General features: G+C 44.9%; 1 protein-coding gene and 1 pseudogene across 2 annotated transcripts in view; both read left to right on the top strand.

Moving 5' to 3' along the window:
* Positions 1–6,702, top strand: part of LOC131743671 (endoribonuclease LACTB2-like) — a 29,901-nt gene extending 23,199 nt beyond the window's left edge. The window contains exons 4-6 of one of the 2 annotated variants that reach the window (XM_059042555.2): positions 1,400–1,481; positions 2,150–2,237; positions 3,511–6,702. In XM_059042555.2, the coding sequence (XP_058898538.2) occupies positions 1,400–1,481; positions 2,150–2,193 (126 nt within the window). In that variant the 3' untranslated portion in view covers positions 2,194–2,237; positions 3,511–6,702. The remainder of the gene's footprint in view (positions 1–1,399; positions 1,482–2,149; positions 2,238–3,510) is intronic. The other variant, XR_010837522.1, reaches the window with a different exon arrangement.
* A 5,499-nt stretch (positions 6,703–12,201) lies between these two features.
* LOC131743670 (cytochrome c oxidase subunit 6C-like) overlaps positions 12,202–21,704 on the top strand; it is an 81,905-nt pseudogene continuing 72,402 nt past the window's right edge.

Below are 21,704 nucleotides of genomic sequence, written 5' to 3'. Positions count from 1 at the left end.
GCTAAAAAACTGTGGGCTTCAGCCAATAAGCTGGGAATGACCACCCATCTTAGGCAGGGAGTCACATAATTAGACCTAGAAAATCACACTGGTAGATATAATATATGGTACTGGAGCTTCAGGGAGTTTGGGGTCGGAGCTTTCTGCTTGGGAATCATTAACACATGATGTTGCGGTGACAAGTTGATCAAGTAAAAAGAGAAGAGAGTCAATGATACAATTCATCATGAGCATCAGTACTGAAGAGAAATCGGGGAAGAATATCCAGGATGAAGATGAAATCATAAGAGGTAAAATAACCAAGGGAAAAGAGAAGAGTTCTTCCAAACGGAGAGACTAGCCAGTTGATTTCAGGTAAAATGAGGACGGAAAAGAATTCTCTGAATTTTGATTAAAATATAATTCAGTGATCCTTGCAAAACATTTTCGGGGAGCTGAGAAATGGAGATAGTCAATTTAGTCAAGAAGCTTGACTTGAGGAAAATTCTTATTTAAATCATATAAGGAGACAACTACTGTATGTTACCACTTGTAATGTGGAATCTAAAAACTACAACAAACTAGTGAATATAACAAAAAAAGAAACAGACTCGTAGCTATAGAGAACAAATTAGTGGTTACCGGTGGGGAGAGGGAAGGGGGAGGGGCAATAAAAGGGTAGGGGAGTATAACCTGTCATGTATAAAATAAGCTACCAAGATAAATATATTGTACAACACAGGGAAGAAGGCCAGTATCCTATAGTAACTAAATGGAGTATAACCTTTAAGAATTGTGAAGCACCATATCGTTCTTAACGTTAATATCGTATATCAAGTATCCTCCAATAAAATTAAAAATACATACTTAGAAAAAAGAATAAAAGGAATATTTATTTTGTTTACCATTCAGATAATAGTTGTCAATATTACATTACTAGCTTGACGAAAATAAAGGAAAAATTGTAAGATTTAAGGTGGAGACATATATACTTTTAATAAAAATGTGCAAAGACATTACCATGTAAGCTAATCAACAGACCATAGGGCCAGCTGTCTGTAGAATCATCAAAACTACCTATAATAATTTTTATGTTTATTTATTCATTCATTTGTAAAATAGTGAGTTCCCACTATGTTCCATTTTGCTAAGCACTGGGTATTCAGTAGTGAACAGATGCTGCTACTGTATTGTCTTTATGGAGCTTACACTCTGTTTTGCCTATAAGTATACTTCTAATAATATAGGGAGTCAAAGCAAGACATATATAAGATGAAACAGTGTTGATTATTACTCTGCAAAACTGTATTTGAATTAAGACCGTATTATTTTGCCTTTTTTCTTTAAAAGTTGCAAAAAGATTAACTCTGTTCTTTTTTAAAAAAGAAATGCTTTACTTTCACTCTCATTTTTCTTTGAGGATACTCCTGAGCATTTACATAAAATGGCCGAACATAACATCTTACTTCATTTGAAAAAACTAGAAAAGGAAGGGAAAATATGTAAGTATTCTTCCAAATTTTAGTTCTTTTATTACCAGCACTTAAAATATTTGTTAACAAATGAACTAGTTTCCTTTGAGGAAAAACATCACCCACCAGAGTTCTCCCTTGAATGTCACCGTCAGTTGGAGAGACAGTCACTAGGAAGGGTCAGTAGCAAAAGGCCAGGGGATCACAAGTTAGAACAAAAGCTTCCACAGGAATGAGAATCATCTCGCATGGGGGTTCCAGTCCTCACCCACCAGAACGACAGTGACGGGCATGTAGCGGGAAGAGAGCTTCTCCTCTCCCAGACCACACGAGCACGAAGAGTTTTACACGTATCGATAGGAGATTTGGGAACGGCCAGAGGTCTAGCAGCGGTAAAGGTAGCAAACTCAAAGATACTAAAGCAGTAATTCTGTAATTGTTCCCTAGTGTTAAGTTAATTTGTCAAGTTAATAATCTTAGAAGTTTGATCCTTAAAAAGCAAGAGGTGCGAAGTTGGACTTTGTGTAGAAGCTTCAGCAACATCTTTATATGTACCCCCCCCAAGAAAAACCCCAACTTTATATTGAGCAACACAATTATTTTAGGAATTAATGCTTTTTCTAGTTACAAGATAACTTAAAATCTAGTGATTTGCTCATCTTCTGTTAAATTTTTACTCTGTAATTTTCTTTCCACAGTTAGCAACATGGATCCTGAGGAGAAATGGAAAGCTCACCTTTAGTTTCAGCTTAAAGAAAGATTGTGTGGTTCTGTTTGTAGAGAATGGTATGTTTTGTTAACTATTAGTTATTTACAGAGAATATAGCATGTGGAACGTTGAAAATAATCCTAAATATACTGTAAAATAATATCATACTTATTCTAAAGTATGTAAATTACATTTTGCACCTATAATATTAGCTATGTGTCTCACCTAGGTCTTATAACATTTTACCGAAAATTCAAAATCCAACAGTTTATCCATTTTCAATACATAAAATAAGTTTCTTTTAAAGTTATAAAAGTTATGTCATTTAAACTGGATATTATTCTTAGAGGTTATTTATCTATTACCAGTGGTCAGTAATACTGTTTTTTCTAGCTGCTTCAATCAACAGCACAGATTTCAGTGTAATCCTTCCTTTTCTGCAACGTTTGTCTACATCTGTAGATTACAGGCTTGTTTTCATATTTCTATCAATTATATCATGATTATATATCAGTTCTATACCTCTGTATCGTGTATATTTTCTCCTAGTGGCATCCCACAAATGATTTATATAAATCAACTTCTGGTAATAGAAAAATATTAAATTCCCAATTAAAGTCATTGTAAATAAATCACTATTTCTGTTATCCATTAGTACAACCAACTTACTTTCCAAATTTAGGTTTTCATATATAGTCATCAGCACATATATGAATTATATACCAAAGTTTTTAAAATTAGAATATTATAAGACAGAATTTTTTATAAGAAGTGTTTTTAAATCGTGGTTAGGGGACTTCCGTGGTGGCACAGTGGTTAAGAATCCACCTGCCAGTGCAGGGGACGTCAGTTCGAGCTCTGGTCCAGGAAGATCCTACGTGCCACGGAGCAACTAAGCCCGTGCGCCATGACTCCTGAGCCTGCACTCTTAGAGCCCATGAGCCGCAACTGCAGAGCCCGCATGCCACAACTACTGAAGCCTGCGTGCCTAGAGCCCGTGCTCTGCAACAAGAGAAGCCACCGCAATGAGAAAGCCACGCACCACGATGAAGAGCAGCCCCCGCTCGCTGCAACTAGAGAAAACCCGCGCACAGCAACGAAGACCTGGTGCAGCCAAAAATAAATAATTTTTTAAAAAACAGATAAGCAACAAGCATACCTGTTTAAAATAGTAGTTAGGTTCTAAGGTAGCCCACCAATGCTTATTTAACCCATAAGGTTGCCAAATGACAATACAAAAATGAGCTCAGAATCCTGAAAGTATACTTTCTTTTCTCTTTTCTAAAGACTTGTTAAAAATTCTTTAAAAACTTGCGTTAACATCCTTACCTCTTCCTGCCCCTTTTCCAGAGGCCCCTAGAATTTTCATACCATTCTAAACTCCGGAGACCTGTTGTGTTCCTGAAACCATTCCATATTACAAAATGACTGTGAACTCAACAACAAAAAACAGACAACCCAATTCAAACGTGGGCAAAGGACTTGAGAAGACATTTGTCCCAAGAAGATATGCAAATGGCCAATAAGCACATGAGAAGATGCTCAACATCTCTAATCATGAGGGAAATGCAAATTAAAACCACAACGCGTTAGGATACAGGGATGAGAAGGGCAGTTGGAACTGGGGGAATCGAATACACAAAGCTGAGGCGACATTGTCTTTCTAAGGTACCATGGCACACTTGAAGCTGCAAGTGCATCTGTTGAAAGAGGGGTGATGAGGGAAGGTTATTAAACTTGGTTCTTGAATGAGTCTAGGCAACTGAGCTTTATCAAAAGCAATGGCATCCACTAAGTATCTGCCTTGTGTGGGTACTGGGCCAGATGCTGGGGATCCAAAGGGGAACAAAATAGCATCTCTGCTCTCAAAAGAAGTTCATCTGGTTGTGGAGACACACAATTACCATATGCAGTAGCAGTCAGTTTGTTTGGAGTAAAGGAAGAGTGTGTAGCCTGGTTGGGTTTCAGAAAGCTGCTTAGAGGCGGAGCCTAAGCCCAGTCTTGAAAGATGAGTCAGTGGCAGCCAGGTGATGAAGCTAGGGGTATCTGTTTGGGAGATGAGAAGATTGTTCTAGTTGGAAGAAATGGTGTATGCACATAAACAGAGAGGTGGCAGAGCATCACGTGGTTGGGGAACTAATTTATGTGACTAAACTACACTGTATAGTATTTGTGGGTTGAGGTCGTAAGGATAAGAAGCATCTCCTGGGAACCAGTGTGCCGTCATCCAGCCACACAGGATGGATATACACACTTTAGCGATTGGAAAGCAGGTGGTGGTCCGGGACAGGACTAGTATTATTTTGTTGTCTCCTCAACAGCGAGTTTGTCCCAGACCATGATGGTAATTTTGCTCCCCTTTTTGTTTCTATCGCTCCAGCCAATTACTTTACCCCCATTCAATACACCCAGAGGTTGTAGATTACTCATAGCTTCTGCTTACTCCTTTTCTATTTACTCAAAAGAGTTTTTGCATTCTCCTTATCATCACCTCTGCCCTCTCCCTGTAATGCTTCAGCTTCTGTTTTGCAACCACTGGGTAGCTCTCTAGGTGTCTCAGGTTCAGATCTCCTCATACAAGAGGACCTGACTGGTGTGATTAATCTTCTGTATCCCTTTTGGAGAGCTCTCCCGCCATCCTGTCCTATATGTTACTGACCAGCCCTTATGGTAACTGCTCTAGACCAATCATCTGGGACCAGAAGGGTCCCAGGAAATTTTATCAGAAGGGTACCCCATTCGACAGAGGCAGCACACGGGGTAAGTATTCTGAGATGGCCTTTTCAGCACAGTAGGGGAGGGAAAAACGAAGCCAAAGGAGCCTCAGAGGTAGTAGAAGACAGAGTAAGAGATACGGGAAATATTTAAGAAGAGGAATAGAATTTAGGGACCTATTAGGTCTTGAGGGATGGGATCAGGTGGAAAGGAAGAAGCCCAGTAGAGCTATAGATTTCTGGCTCGGGCAGCTGGGTAGTTGCTGAATTGATAACCAGGATGAGGGAATACAGGAAATGGGGTACATAGAGTGGGTAAGGGAGGGATGATGCATTGTACTGTCGATGTGAGTCTGGAGCACCAGGGAACATCCAAAGAGATACCTGGTAAGCACTTAGATACACAGAGCTGGGGCTAAATAGGTAGGCTCTATTTTGTTGCAAGTTAGTGTGAGCAAAAGGGAAAGTTGGTTGGCACAGCTAACCAACCTGAGAAGGTTGAAGGTGAAGCCAGGTTTGTGAATAAGAATGAAGATTTGGATCCCATCAGTACAACCCCAAACATCTTTTTGGGGGGTTGGCGGGGGTGGTCAGAGCCTCCACAGCAGACTGGCTTCTTCACATGGTGAAGGTTACGGGCAGCTGTGGGCTCCTAACTAGCAGGGAAAGCTAGGTCTTCCAGCTTCAGTTTGGAAAATCCTAGGGGAAGGACTCGATGACTTGTACTGGCTCATTACCCACACCTTGGACCAGTCCCTGTGGTCAGGGAAACATGAGGTTCTGTATTTAGCCCAGCTTTGGTCACATGCCTGCCCCTGTGGCCACAGTGGGTGAGATCTCTTCTCAGATGGAGAGGAGGCTCAGAGAAGTGTTCGGGACCAGTACTGATTCCTTCTTTCCAGTGTGTGTAGAAGAGATGAGAAATAAATCAGAGCTCTTTGCGGTAGCTCACTGGATGCCCCAGCCAACTCTGTGAAACCTGAATCTTTTCTGTGTGTTTCTGGGAGACTTTCTGAGTATTTTTAAGTTATTTGCGAGTATTTTCATATGTCCAGGTTGTCACTTCAAGAAAGAGTAAAATTAATAACCTATATGCGAAAAGAATCTGAAAAAGAATAGGTATATGTATGACTGAATCACTTTGCTGTACACCCGAAACTAACACATTATAAATCAATTATACTCCAATGTAAAATCAAAAAAAAATTTTTTAAAGAAAAAGTAAAGTTGACTAGTAGCAGGGAGGCTGGAACCTAGAGAAAATGAGAAAAGATTTCAGTGCAGGTGTTTCTTAACTCCGCCAATGCTGAACTTCTGCGCCCCCTCCCTTGCCAGTCTCCCTTGCTCACCAACGCAGTGCACCGGCTTAAATCTTGCTACCAATTTCCAGGCATTGTTGGATCCGGAAAACTCATCAGTGTTTTCCCCTTTATCCATTCCGGGGTGGGGGGGGGTCTTAAAAAGATACTTGGTTTTGTTGGGGGGAAAAAGTTCCACGTTTGAAATAATGACTGTGAAAATCTTAGTTCCAGCCGCTCTGATGCTGGGCCTTTTGAAACGTTTGGAATTAAAGCGGAGAATGGAGGAGGGGCCTGTATAAGTGTATTTACTTGTGTATGCAGGCAATATCTACAGAAAAACACCCCCAACATTTTAAAAAACAGTAACATTGGTTACCTCCCAAGAGGAGAACTTATGGGTAGCTGAGGAACCGGGGATAGGACCGGAAACATCACAATCTACCCTTTTATATCTTTGGACTTTTGAATTATTTGAATGTATTGCTTATTCAAAATATAAATAATAAAATGTCTTAATCAAAAGAAAAGGCCTGAGTCTGTCTCATAGAATCTACTGGGCTAGTCTCCCAGAACAGAGGGGAGGTACATGCCCACTGGGAAAATGGTAAGTTGACCTGCACCCCAATCTACAGAGAAGCTTAAGAAGGCAGTCTGGGTTAGAGAGAGATTAGGAAGTCACGGCCCTGAGGTTGCCATGAAAGCAATGGGTAAATGTACACAACCTTGGGGTGGGTACAAAGGAAGAGAATTGGCAAGGACGATTACGAAAGCTTGATCAAGGATAGGATAATCACTGGGAGAGAGGCGTGACAGCAACCAAGAGAGGCATCCAAAACGGGACAGTCAACAGTGTTAAATGAAGACTCTGATCTTATGTGCTGTTTATGCTTATTTTATCCATTATTGAATCATATAACATTAAATTCTCAAAAAAGTAGCTGCTGCTTACCAATTTTATCCTGAAAGACTGCTCAAAAATGCTAAAATTCTGAATCCCCCGCAAATCCATATTAAAACCCATTAACATTATAGGCAGTTTTTAAAAGCATATTAAGCATTATTGTTTGAAAATTAATTTGTGGTACTGATTTATGGCAGATGGATCACGTTTATTGCCATTCCTTTCCAAGAGCCCCCCCCAAATAATATATATTAAGTTTACAGAGGTACAGATAAAAAATAACAGTAAAAGATATAAACCCGAGAAGACCGTCGAAGAAGAGATTGCAGAGATTTCAACCAAATTTTGAAAAACGGCGGATGGAGTCAGGGAAGTGATGAAACTATAGCCAAAAATTGCTGGAGGGAAGAGGGCCAGTTCACCCTAACAACCCCTTGAGAAGATGAGGAGTTGGAGGCACCATATACTGCAAAAGGTAGGTACTGCTCTGCTCTAAAAGTGGGACTGGGGACTTCCCTGGTGGCACAGTGGTTAAGATTCTGCCTGCCCAGGGCTGGGGGTGTGGGTGGGATGAATTGGGAGATTGGAATTGACATGTATACACTGATGTGTACAAAATGGATGACTAAAAAGAACCTGCTGTATTAAAAAAAAAAAAAAAAAAAAAAAAAATCCGCCTGCCAATGCAGGGGACACGGGTTCGAGCCCTGGTCCGGGAAGATCCCACACGCCTCAGAGCAACTAAGCCCATGCGCCACAACTACTGAGCCTGCGCTTTAGAGCCCGCGAGCTGCAACTACCGAAGCCCGAGCGCCTAGAGCCCGTGCTCCGCAACAAGAGAAGCCACCGCAATGAGAAGCCTGAGCATCGCAACGAAGAGTAGCCCCCACTCGCAGCAACTCGAGGAAGCGCGTGCGCAGCAACAAAGCCCCAACGCAGCCAGAAATAAATAAATAAATTTTTTTTTTTAAAGTGGGATTGGTGAAAGCTTTTTTTTTTTTTTTTTTTTTTTTTGGCTTCACCACGTAGCATGTGGGACCTTAGTTCCCTGACCAGGGATTGAACTCACACCACTGGACCACCAGGTAAGTCCCCATAGTGAAAGCTTGTTATGTGCAACAGACCCCAGTGCTACTACACGGCCAGCCAACCACCACCCGAAAAAAGAGACTGAAGTGTATTCTTGAAGGTGAAAGGCAGAAAAAAGTTAAGCAAAAGTCAGAACAGTAGACCTCCATTCCCCTTTCCTCACCTGTCCCCAGAACAGCAGCTTCCAAATAGATGAATGCCAGGTAGAAGATTGGAAATTTCATCTCGAGAGAGCGAATGATCTAGAGAAAATTACCTGCACAAGCCCTGCTCACAAGACCCTAATCTCGTCAGAGACCTCACTTTGAACCATCGTTATAAAACCCCTCATCGAATCCTCCCAGGTTGGGGGAAAAAAAGAAAAAGAAAAAACCTGCACATACAGTTATATGTAGGTTCTCCACCACCATGGCCATATCTCCCTACAATTTGACAAATCCTCCCATACACTCACCCACATATACAGTTTCCAATCAGTATCTCTTAATATAAACAGAAATCAAACATCAGAAATGATGGAGTAAAACAAGGAAAAGTAAAGAAAAAAGTCAATGTAGAGAAAGCTTTTTAAAATTATTGGTATCTTTAGAGAGATAAGGGAAAGTATTACAATTTGTAAAATAAGAAAGATTACTACGAAAAGTAACTGTGGAAAAGTCTTGGAAACTAAAAATATATAACCAAAATAAATAGAACGGTTGGAAAACAAAGTTGAGAAAGTTCTTGGAAAACAACAACAAAGATGGAAAATAGAAGAAAAAAGACAGAAGACTTTAAAAGGAAACCAGGAGGTACAAAATCAAAGTAATAGGGGTCCAGAAAGAAAAGAACTGAAAATAGGCAGAAATTATCAAAGAAGAAATACACGAAGATTTCCCAGAACTGAAGGACATGAGTCTTTGCATTGAAAGGGTCTACTAAGTGCTCAACAGTGTAAAAAAAGATAAAACAATCCATACCAAGTCCTACCATTTCAAAATTTCAGAACATCAGAAATAAAGAGAAGCCCTTAGAAGCTTCCAGGCTATGGGTGTGGTGGTAGGATTGAGGGTTAGAATCACTTAGGAGGGAGCATGAATCAAAATGGCACTGGCTTTTTAAATGTAACAAGGGATTTTAGGACAGAATGCCTTCAACTCTCTGAGGGAAAAATTATTTGTGTCCTAGAAGTTTATAACCAACCGAATTATCAGTCATGTGTGCAGGTAAGGACTCAAAAAGTGCATCTGCCATGCACCTCTCTTTAGGGAACTGCTGGATAATGCACTCCAGAGAAACAAGAAGAAGGAAGGCGCACAGGTGCAACAGCGAATCCAATACAGGAAATTGTCAAGAGTGAGTTCTAAGGGAATTCCCTGGTGGTCCAGTGGTGAGGACTTCACACTTTCACTGCCAAGGGCCCAGGTTCAATCCCTGGTTGGGGAACTAAGATCCCACAAGCTGCACAGCGTGGCCAAAAACAAAAAAAAAGAAAAGTGAGTTCTAAGACAAAGGGGCCTGTCTCCAAAGCCTGCTCCATATTGGAGTAAGAGGAAGCGGAGGCTTCAGAGAGCGATCTCCCGGGCAGGGGAATGAAACGTTATCTGGGATGGTTGAGGCTTTGGGGGAAAGAAAGTGCTGGTAGTCAGACGACAACTCTAGTTGAGCAACTGAAACGACAATCAGTTAGTAGAAAACTATACTGGTGGCGGAGGGGGGAAATGTGGCGATTATTGATTCCAAAAACTAAGAACGATGCTAGGAAAGAAAGAAGCATGAAATGCTCTCTGACTCTTCAATTTTACATAGGCAATAACGGAAACAGTGATTAAAAATTGCGTTACAGGATAATGGAGGAAAGGAAATGGCAGGTCGAGCATGCTAAATCATTACCTGTGATAAGAGACTATCAATTCTATTACCCATTTCTTCCTTTTAGTGAGACCAACGTCTATTCTAATGGCATATGATGCAGCCCATGCTTTTAACATTTTCCCAAGGGTTGAAGAAAATTTTTCACTGAAAGCAGCTCTCTGGTTTTATACCACAGAAGGGTCCCCAGCCTACTTTGTGGAAGTAGATCGATCCTGCTTCTTTCCCCCACTTCAGTTTTCAAAAATGGTTAACATGCTGACCACAAGTGGTGTATCTCAAGATTTTATATCTAAACCTGAAACTCTAAGGAATATTGTTAACCATCCACTCTCTTGGTGCAAACATATGGCCTTGAACCACTTCCATCACTATCAAGTGGGGTACTTATTACCAATAAGCAAATTTCTGGTCGCTCGCTAACCAGATTTACTGAATCAGAATTCCTGAAAAGGACCAAGGAATATAATTTTTCCCATTGACCCAGGTAGTTCTTTATTCACACGAACAGAATTATAATTTAGTATTATGTTGTTGGTTTTTATTTTATCAAAGGTCAGTGTGAGATCCACACATATAAAATCTCTACCTGTTTTTTTTTCTTAATGCTATTGAGGGCAGTGTGTATTTTATAATTCAGTGTTCTTCAGTGTTCGTGGAATGAAATCTCAGATTTCAGAGCTAGGAAAAATGTTTTTCTCTCCTATGTGAACTGGTCTATTTCCTTTATGAGACTAGGGCTTGTCAAATTTGACTAACTATTAGAATCACCTGGGGAACTTTGAAAACATGCACCGCTTCCCAGACCCCAAGCCAGACACACTCACCAGAATCTCCAGGTTAGGGAGGATCCATGTGATACAGATAATTAACCATGTTTCGCACACTCCGCATGGGACAAACATCTAGCTAATTCAACATGTTCACATTTTGCCTTGACTTCCTGGAAGCTAGTCTTATAGCAATTTTTCTTGGAATTCAATTTTTAATATGATCATTGTCCTTTTCTTCCCCCATTTTATTACTTGTCTTATTTAGTATGTTTTTAAAGAATTTCAACTTCAGAGGAAATAATTTCTAATAATCCTGTCCTTTGGACCAGCACATTCTTTGCAATAGCATTTAAGCCTAAAATAAATCTGTTATTAGGATTAAAGAGTGAGAGAATGTTGTGAGCTTTTAAAAGTTTCATCATCCAGAGTTTATGGAGGCTTCGTGGGAAATTACTGTTAGAAAAGCACTCTGAAAACCACTGTTATTACTGCTGTATATAGAAAATTAAGATCCTGATCCCTTTTAGTCTCTTCGCTACGGGCACCCCCAAGACTAAATTCGTTGCTCTTCTTTCTTCTTATTCACCACCTCAAAGAGCTAATCCATTTGAGTCGTGTTAACCATCATCACCAAATGTATACTTGAGCTTGAATCTTTTGCTGTCTGCAGGAACTCTTCATGTAGCTGTCTCCCAAAGTCCAGACATCAATGTGAAGAAACTCGGTATATCTAAAACTGATCTCTCCTGTTTACTCCACAATCTCATAGTCCTGCTTACCTCTCCTTCCCAACTCACCATTTGGGTAAATAGCATCACCATTCCTCCCATGTCCCCAGCTGAATCTGTCCTGGATCACTCCTGTTTCTTTCAAGCCCCACACCATTTAGCAAGGCAATATTCCTGCTATAGTTTGAGGATGTAGATGCGATCCGAAGACCAAAGAAAATGCGGCTGGGTGTGAGAGATGCCCAGGAGGACTGATAAAACTGCCTAGGAAATGAAAGGGGCTTGCTTCACAGGAATGAAACCTATCGTTTCTCTCACAGAGTCTCAGGGATTTCTCCCTTTCTCTTTTCTTCCCTGGCCTAGCGCTCATTTCCTGAGTTAAACTACGACTAATTGATTTCCCAGTATGTGGGCCATTCCTGTTTCCATTCATCATGGTGGTGGTGGTGATGCTTTAGTAATATTATTTGTCCAATCAATTCCTCCTCTATAGACAAAGAATGATAATGGTACCTAACTCAATGAGTTGTTGTATTAAATGTTCTTTGTGTTGATCACAGTGCTTGGCACCCAATAAATATTAGTTGCTATTATTTTATTGTTGTTGTTAACAGAACACAGTCACATATTCCCTTATGATTATTTCACTTGGACTTAACACCAGTTAAGCTCCATAAAGCACCACACTTACTTTTTAGTAAAACCTTACCATAACTTTAAAAATTCACATCCTTCATCTGGGGAGTTAACATTTAATAGTTGTAAAATCTTAAACAAGTTATTTTACCGAGCCTCTGCTTCCTTATTTGAAGGAGGGAAAACGTTATGTTCCTGGTTGATAGGAGATTAAAATTAATAATGTAGCTCTCCAAGGACGTCGTTGTTGAGCTGTGTAGGAGAAAAGCTACCATGGCTTCCAGTTCTTTGACAAAACCTCGGATGCGTGGCCTCTGGCCAAGCGTCTGCGATTTCAAATTGTTGGAGCATTCGTTGTCTCCTTGGGAGTTGCAGCTTTCTATAAGTTTGCTGTGGCTGAACCACGAAAGAAGGCGTATGCAGATTTCTACAGAAATTATGATTCCATAAAAGATTTTGAGGAGATGAGGGAGGCAGGTATCTTTCAGAGGGCAAAGTGATTTTGGAATAGAAAGAATTTCTTTGGGTTGAGTTCCATGGAAGTTTGTCACTTACCTGTGTTCCTGAACTATGAACTCCTAATATCTGGGCTAAGGAATAGTTTCTCATGATACATAAACGATTAACAAATACCGTTAATAATGTATATATCAGCAGTGTTTGGGGGACTGCAAAGAACTGTACACATTTTACCTGTTTTCACTCGTGCTGTAAGCTTTGTCTTTGAGCACAAGGGCTGATGCAAACAAGGAAACAGCTCCAAAGAATCCTTGGCCACCACCCCAAGACCTTGGTTCTACTAGGCACCGAGCCATACACCATTTTTCTGATGGCTACAAGACATCATGTCAGCTCCACCAGTCACAAACTCCCTGAGGTATAAGACCTTCTAATTTTAGAAGCAGTTGAGCAAAGCATTTTGCACAGAGTGATGCTCTCATCATTTCATTCTCCTCAGGAGAAAGTGATCTACTGGGTGACCTCCCTGGCAGAGGTGAGTCTACAGTTGCTTTGCGAAGTACACCCCCAGTCTGCTGCTGCTGTGTCCTCAAGTTCCCATCTCCCCAGGAACCACTTACCCACCACCATTTGCCTGTCTGTTCATGAGAACTAAGACCCTCTTGCAGGCGAAACAAGCTCAAAGTAGGACCACTCCTCTATCTGTGTCTGCTGAGTTTATTTCAGAAAGCCATCCTACTACACATCTTCAGAGTCCTTGGCTGTTGCCTGAAATACAAGCCGTCTATTCCATCCCATCCATCTAGTCTTCTCATTCACTCATGGTCATACTACTGTTGGATTTTGCTCCCCTGATCCAACCACCTCCTGCTGTTCCTCTACCTTTAGAACCTTCCCACCATGTTCCCTGGGACACCTGTGTTGGTTCACGTTCTTATTTGCCCAACACCCCTTCCTCTGCACCTTCTAATACTAGACTCACTTACCCTACCCATGGGAAATGCATGTGACCAAGATAGGCCGCGTGACCCAGAAATGATCATACAGCCAAGCCAGCTTTGTCTAGGCCTTCCTTTGGGATTGCTCTGATAAAACTTGCAAGTGACAATGTTCTCTGCCATGTAAATAAAGTCCATTGACTATAGGGAAAAATGAAGCCAACCTGAAACAAAAGACAGAAAGAAAGATACATTGAGAGAGAGTACTGATGAGGTCAAGTATCTGGTTCTAGCTCCCAAGATCCACAGAGCATCCCAATTCCCCAGAGCTTTTCTTTTGAATCTGCTGAATCTTGTGAATCTTCTTTTCAGTCCCTCGCAACTAGGAGAGTTATAATAAGAGAATCCACTCCAGTATAAAGAAACCCCCTACATCCTCCAACCCTGCACCAAGCATTCCCTTGACCAGCTGCTTAAACTGTATCCTAGCCCTCCCCTCAAACCACCAAGCCCCTTGAGTGGGGCTGACAGTCTCCGCCTGTCCAAACCCCTCCAGGGCCACCCTGTTCCTGTGGCCATCTTTCCCTCCACCCTTGTGGCTGTCACTCCCCTCTCATTCCTTCAAAACGGTCTTCCTGGCACTGCCCTTCCTGATCTCATCACAGACGGGAAGAACCTCCACTCAGGTCCACGACTGCTTTGTCTCTGCTGACCTTGCCTTGTCCCTCCTTCGTTTCCGTGTGAAAAGAGGTGTCCCCTCCTATGTAAAGTTAATCCTCTAGCTATGTGCTGGAGGATCCAAACCTTCAAGACCTCAGTCCATCCACGTTCCCACCTCTCCCCATCTCCCCAGTGTCTTCAACCTCGTCCTCTTCTCCCTTGTCTCGTATCTAAACGTGATCATCTGTCACATCATTCAACAGCAAACACAAAACCTACCTTAACTCCCTGATTCTTCTTTAGTGACCTACCCTGCTCTCTCCTCCCCTTTGAAGCTAAACTTCTTGAAATCACTTACACTTCCTGTTTCCATTTTTACACTTTGCATTCACCACTTTCTGAAACTGATCTCTCATCTATCAGAGAAGCATTAACTCAGGCCCTTGGTGTGCTAAACAAAGTGAGACTAAATAAAGTGAACTAAGTTATAGTTTAAATAAGGATAGACACTCCATCTTGGGTTCCTTAAGCTTCTAGAGGTCAGAAGATCACAGTCCTGCCCCTAGGGGGACCCAAGAGTGATCTGGCTGGGTCACAGCCTTTTCATTACCACTTAGTTGGCTCTCCCTCCAAGGGGGACGTGTCCTCTCTTGCCAATCTTTCCTAAGAGTAACCACACTGCATTATAAATTTGGCTTATCGTTTCCATAGCAGTAAACTTTATACTCAAGAAAATTATATCCCTTCCAACCATTAAAGCAATGATTTCGCTTCCTCATAGAAATACAATTTCTTCCTCACAAGACAAGTGCAATTTTATATTCTTAAAATTTACTATAAATGATTTCACAACAGCATGTAAACAGATAAATGACCTGCTTTTTGTTTGTTTGTTTTTGCCGTACGCGGGCCTCTCACTGTCGTGGCCTCTCCCGTTGCGGAGCTCAGGCTCCGGACGCGCAGGCTCAGCGGCCATGGCTCACGGGCCCAGCCGCTCCGCGGCATCTGGGATCTTCCCAGGACCGGGGCACGAACCCACTTCCCCTGCATAGTCAGGCGGACTCTCCACCACTGCGCCACCACGGAAGCCCTGTTCTTTGTCTTTTTAATGGGCTTTGTGTTTCCATCAGAGCAAGAGCCAGTCTCTCCAATGGATCAGGTTGAGAATCATTGCTCTCTGGAAGTTCAGGGTCACCCTGGTAAGTGAAGCTCCTGGAGCACTATTTGTACTGAAACAGAATGGGTTTGTCCGACCAACAGGTTGCCAGCCCTGCGACTTTGCGCAAATTATTTAACCTCTCTGAGCCTCAGTTTCCCCATTTTTAAATTAGAATAACAACTATTCATAGGGTTTCTGTGAAAACTAAATGATGTAACTTATGTGAAAGCAAAATATAAATACCTGGAACACAGTAGTCATACAACAAATATTAGTTTCTTCTTTTCCATTCTTTTGTCCCCTGGGAGCTGTTGAAATCCAACAGTCCCATTTTAGTTCTTCCTTTTATTAGGCACGTGCTGTTGTACTTACATTCGCATCATCTCAGAACTGTTTTTTTCCTTTTCATATATGTCTTGTACGACCAACTAGAGATAACCTCTTTGACGGCAAAGATTGTCTCTCTGTTTCTTTGCTATTTCTCATAATTACAGCAACCCTATGCCACAGATTTTCCTGGATAGACCGCATTTCAAACAGTCTGCTTTTTGTCCTTTTCTAAATTATTAAAAATATCCTGAGAATCCCAACATTTCGGGATTCAAGCTACATTTGCGGAAACATCACTTGCCCACAAGACAGTGTCTGTACCCATAGGAGCCAGCGCCACGCTGGACACACAATAGCCTCCAGAGGTGGACACCCCTGAGCACTCAGTCTGCTTAAGAGAGGCCTCCGGAGCCCTGAGGGCCTCCTTAGACCACTTTCCCCACCACCATGACCCGCCTTCAGAGGATTTACCGGCAGTCCTCCCTCCCTATAAGCTTCTGAAGCAGCCCATCCTAAAAAGGAAGCTAAAATTAGAACTGATTCCCCACTTTCCCTAAAAGACCATCTGCAGAGTGGCCCCATGTGGCAGGACCCTTTCCACCTTACCTTAGTCCCCTTGGAGGCGAACCTCCAGGTCATCCACCGTCACCACATTCGCTCCCCCTCGTGGCTCTTCCTCCCTTGATTTGACTTCAGCTAACGTGCCCCCACCCTTCCACTGCATCCCCTAGAAGCCCAGCTGTGTCATCAGCCAAGCCCTCCACAGCCTCCACCCTTTTCTGCATCTTTTCTTTACCCTCTTGCACAGAAACCTGGGGCAGCTCTCACTGGAAACTGAAACCTGCTTCGCCCCGGAGCCTCGAGAGGCCGCTGCGCTCCCTCCCACCCCAGCACGCCGCAGAGCCGAGGGGAGGAGTGGGGGTGCCCATGCCCCTCCCTGCTGCCGACAGAGAGCTCTCCCCCCTCGCCCCCAAATCCGCGCTCTTCTGGAAGCCCATGCCCTCCAACTACACCACCCACTCACTACCCACGACGCCGCGACCAACACCCGCTCACCAGGCTCCTGACTCCGCTTCGTCCTCCTCACTCGTGCCGCATGTCAGCGCCCGCCCCCTTCCCCTTCAGCGCCCTGAGTCCCTCCTGGCGACAGAGCACCCGTGAGGCGTGTGGAGGGCGCTCTCCCCTCCTACCGCCTCGACTCCTCGCTTCCGCTTCCGACGTGCGCCCTCCATCACGCCCCTCCCGTCTCGTCCCCAAGGACCGCACGACCTCGGGACTCATCCCCAGCCCCCCACCCTCTGACCGCTTGCTCTCTGGCCAGCTAGCCCCACTCCAACCCTCTTCCACTCCGTGGGCGCCCCCAGTTCCGAGGCCCCAGCGCTCTGCATCTGGGGATACAGCACTGGCAAGCAACAGATGGCACCCTCGGAAGGGCTGAGCTGGAGAGAATTTCGTGAAAGGCCCGTAGACAGAGGAGTGGGCCGGCTGAGAGAGCCCAGCAGAGACAGGGGAAGCTCCCGGGCAGCCTGAAGACGCAGAGGAGAGAAAGAGGTACTGAGCCCAGCAAGAGCTGGAAGTGAGAGAAAGGCTGACAGGGGCTGTGGCCACCGCAGAACACAGGCCCGGCCAGAACCATCATAAGGCCAGGAGGGATCAGGGGAGAACAGACCCCCAAAACTCACTTCTGGTTTTTGGCCAGTGCCTCCCATTGGCTGAACTCAGAGGGCCGGGGAGCCTCCGTGACGCGATCTGAAGAGGTTTGCCTTTCCCAGCAAACAAGGGTGGATTGTGGGTGGAGGGTGACCAGGTAGGAGAAGCACAGCCACCTCCTCACAGCCCTGGCCTATTCTGCAATTCCCCTCAACATCCTTGCCCCTCTGGCACGCTGGCCTGGCCGACCCCAACTCTCTGCCTTCTCCAGAGCTGGATCCAAGCAGGGGGATGGGACCAAAGACAATTATGGGGCTCTGCTTACCAGTCTCACTTTAAATGCAGGCTGGCCGGGGGGTTCTCAGGCTGCACCTCAGCCTGAGGTCTTCCTGCTGGCCCTCCCTCCTTCCTCTCACAGGTGTCAGACACGTATCGCGGTCTGCAGCCTTTCCCTACCGACTCCTCTCCCATCTACTTTTCACGTACGTTGCTGACGACGAATCCCTTACGATTCTAACTTGGTCTTGGTGTCTGTTTCCTGGATCACCTCCGCTGCCACAGACTCACATCCTCTGTCTTGCCAAGTCCAATGGCCATCCCAAGTCCTACAGCCGTCCAGAGTATGGTAGGTTTCATGCAACTAAAAGAACACCAGTGGGGGTATTTTCTCACAAAAGAGTGAAAAATGACTACATTTTAAGGTTTGAAAGAGTCCATTTCAGTTTTAAAATTCACTTTAGTGGAACAATTAATTTCCAAATGACCTAGAATATTTCCATGTCACCCTTCACCAAACAGGTCTTGAAAATACCCATCACATTGGTAATGACTTGTTTACTGTCTTCCATTCCAGGTATATGAGTTTCAAGGACAAAAACGAAGTCTTTCTTTGGGGAATAATAAAAATGTTCTAAAGTTAGATTGTGGTGGTGGTTGCCCAATTTTGTAAATATACTAAAAAATCATCAAATTGTACTCTTGAAATAGGTGAACTACGTGATATAAATTATATCTCATTAAAGCTATTTTTTTAAATGCAGTTGAATCATTAGAGATGGCCACAGAAGTCAGTAAAGGTTTCAGTGAAGTCACCTGTGAATGAGACTTGAAGCAACAGTTGGCGTGTGCTGCGTAGATGAGGGGAGGGGAGAAAACATCCCAGACAGAAGCAGCAGCAAGCACAAAGCCAGGGAGAGCGTGGGAAGAGGACAGACTATCGTGTGTATAGATTTGGAAGCCAGTGGTGCTGGTACGAAGAGATTGGGGCCTATAGAGGCAGGGTTTGAGCATGTCTGGGTAGGCAGAAGCCAAACTGTAAAGCACTATTTAGTCATGCTAGCTTCCCACAAAGGAAAAGGGCAACCACCAAAAAATGTTGAAAAATTTTGTTAGAAAGATCATTCTAATATGAAATTGGAAGGTGATTTGGAGGTAGGTAAAACTAGTAATTGTTTGATCCGAAAGTAGGAAAATAACAATAGCTAACATTTGGGACTTCCCTGGTAGTCCAGCAGTTAGGACTCCATGCTTCCACGGCAGGGGGCACCGGCTCAATCCCTGGTCAGGGAACTAAGATCCCGCAAGCAGCGTGGCCAAAAAGAAAAAATAATAACAATAATAGCTAACATTGATACCTAACTCTCTACTAAGCACTTTCCTGGAAGCATCTCATTTCGTTGCTAAAGTAGGCTACAGGTACTACAATTATCTCCTTTTTATTGATGATATGGTTTGCTCCCTCACCTCTTCAAGTCTTCAGGCAAATGCAATTTCCCACACTTTCCCTATTCCCCTTGCTTTATTTTTCTCCGGGACCCTCATCTCAATTTAAGACATGTTTCACTTTGTAAATCTTGTGTAAAGATCCTCTTCCCATACTAAAATGAAAGCCCGTAAGAAGAGGTTCAATTGTACTTTTCCTTCAGTTCTGTATCCCCAGTGCTTAGCATATGGTAGCTGCCCAATAAATAGTTTTTTGAATGCATGAATACGTAAATAAATGAAGAAATCGAACCTCATGGAGATAAGTAACCATGATCATACAGATAATGAGTGACAGAATTCTGACTTAAAAACCCATGTTCTAAAACCACTAAGTCATTCACCAGAGTTGTAATATTGTAGGCGAGCGGTGAGTCCCCTCCTGAGAGTGCAGCAGTGGGAAAGGGAAGGGGGGACTGATTGGCCTTGGGTTTCTTTGGTAATAGTTTGGATATAGAAGGACGCTGAAAGGGATCAGTCCAGGATGACTCTGGTTTCTAGATTTGCCAAATGGGTAAACAGTGTGGTTCAATTCATCTGGAGAAAGAATACAAGGAGTCTTGGTTTGGGCAGAAATATGGAAGAGGAAGACATGTCTCATCCACAAACTTTTAAAAATCATCTCCCTAGATTACCAAGAAGTGTCGTTAATAATAAATACGAGGCCAGTAACCCCAAATTTATGAACTTACTTCAGCCGCATGCCCGTTGGGGGATGGGTAGGAGAGACCAAATAGGAATTGTTCTCTTTTGAAAACTAGCTCAAGGCTACAAAGAACAGGAAACAAGTCCTCAGGTGTGTTTAAAATAACTCTGAAGTTAACTTTTAAGGCAGCTGCTAAAACCGAAGAATGCCCCTACGCTTGTGGAGTTAAGCTGTACTCATACATTTAGATTATTTTGCTGGTGGCAGTGGCTTTCAAGAAGTGACAATCAATGTGGAAGCAGGCACTGACCCCCAAGGCCAGGGTGGCACAGAGGGCGGAAAGCACGCTTGCACCCGCGCACGCCCTAGCACATGGCCGCCGTGTGACCGCGGCGCGGACTCAGCCTCTTAAGTAACCGCAGGAAGCTCGCGCCTCAAAAGACTCCCAACCCCCGCCCTGGCGCGGGGCAAGGGAGGCGCCGCTCGGGTTTCTCACACTCGCCCGGCCCCGGGCAGACGGCCTCCGCTCCCTAGGCGGCGCTGTGGGCTCGCAGGGCCGGCCGCGGCAAGAGAGAGAGAGAGAGCCGTTTCCCCAGTGCGCATGCTCGCCTCCTCTGTGGGCTTCCCCTTTTTTTTCTTTTCCCGGCGGCCCCGGCGGCTGCGTACTGGCTGTGGGATGGGAAGTGAAGCCCCAGCGAGCGGTAGCGGCGGGGCTGTGAGGAGCCGCCAGGGGCCGGCGGCGGCGGCGGCGAGTCGGTGAGCAGCTGGGAAGAGTGGAGCCGGGGCGGAGCACCTGCAGGCACGGGAGACGGCTTCACCATGGCGATTCGCAAGAAGAGCACCAAGAGCCCCCCGGTCCTGAGCCACGAATTCGTCCTGCAGAATCACGCGGACATCGTCTCCTGTGTGGCGATGGTCTTCTTGCTGGGTCTCATGTTCGAGGTGAGCCCTGCCCGCGCCCCAATCTCCCGCCCGCCGTCCCCTCCCCGGGCCCCGGCTGCCAGCTCAGCCCTTCGGCCCGGGACCGCGGGGAACACCTGTGGTGGGGGGGCGGGGGAGGTGCCGGCCGCCGGGCCCGGAGGAGCGGACCTGCCCCGCCCCGCGCCGAGCCGGCCTGAGGCTGCGGAGCCCCGGGAGCCTGGCCGCCGTGCACCCGCAGGGGCCGGGGCCGCCGCGTCTCCCCCTCGGTCGCGGCGCACGCCGCCCTCCCGCCGCCGCCCTCTCCCGCGGGCCGCGCCGCGCAGTTCCTGGTTCCCGCGAAGGGTTACGTGGCAGCCGGCAAGGGGCCGGCGGTCGGCTGGGGCGGCCCCTGCACGCTAAGCTGGCTGCGGGCGGTGGGCGGGCTGGTTAATGGCCGGCGCGCCTGGCTGGCCAGGCCGTGGAGACCGGAGAGCGCCCGGGGGCGGGCGCCGCGGCGGCACCGAGTGTGGCGTGAAACCGACGGAACCTGGCGTCCGCTGCCCACTGGAAGGGCGGTGGCCGCGGGGCAGCGAGTGATCTCCGCGAGATCGGGGCTCCGAGTCGCACCCACCCGATTGTTTTAACTCCTCTCTCCCAAGCTGGTATTGTTACCAGTGATCGAACTTTTTGCCCCAGCGCTTGCTCTTTCCTTCAGGAAACAAGGTCTGATACAGAAATTGGGGTTCTGAACAGCAGTGCCGAGGCGTCGGATAATTTTCTTTTTGTTTCTTGAAATAGGAGAGGATGGAAATGTCAGGAGTGTGTAAATTCTCATCCCACGTAGCGAGTATTGTGATGACTTAGTAACAGCTGTTGAATGTGGGTAATAAACTTTGCAAGGTGAACGTGTAACATCCTACGGCTTCCTTTCCCTCGCTCCCCAGTACACACGCCCATTCCTTATCTTCTTTCCCTTTTAAATTTATCTCTGTAGCTCCTGTGCCCCACCAAATACACTAATTATTTTACTTATTTATTGTCTCCCCGC

This window comes from Kogia breviceps, chromosome 17 (genome assembly GCF_026419965.1).
Source record: "Kogia breviceps isolate mKogBre1 chromosome 17, mKogBre1 haplotype 1, whole genome shotgun sequence".
In the NCBI taxonomy this organism is placed as follows: Eukaryota; Metazoa; Chordata; class Mammalia; order Artiodactyla; family Physeteridae; genus Kogia; species Kogia breviceps.
Note: the sequence above shows the minus strand (reverse complement) of the source record. Positions and strands in the feature narration are given on the sequence as shown.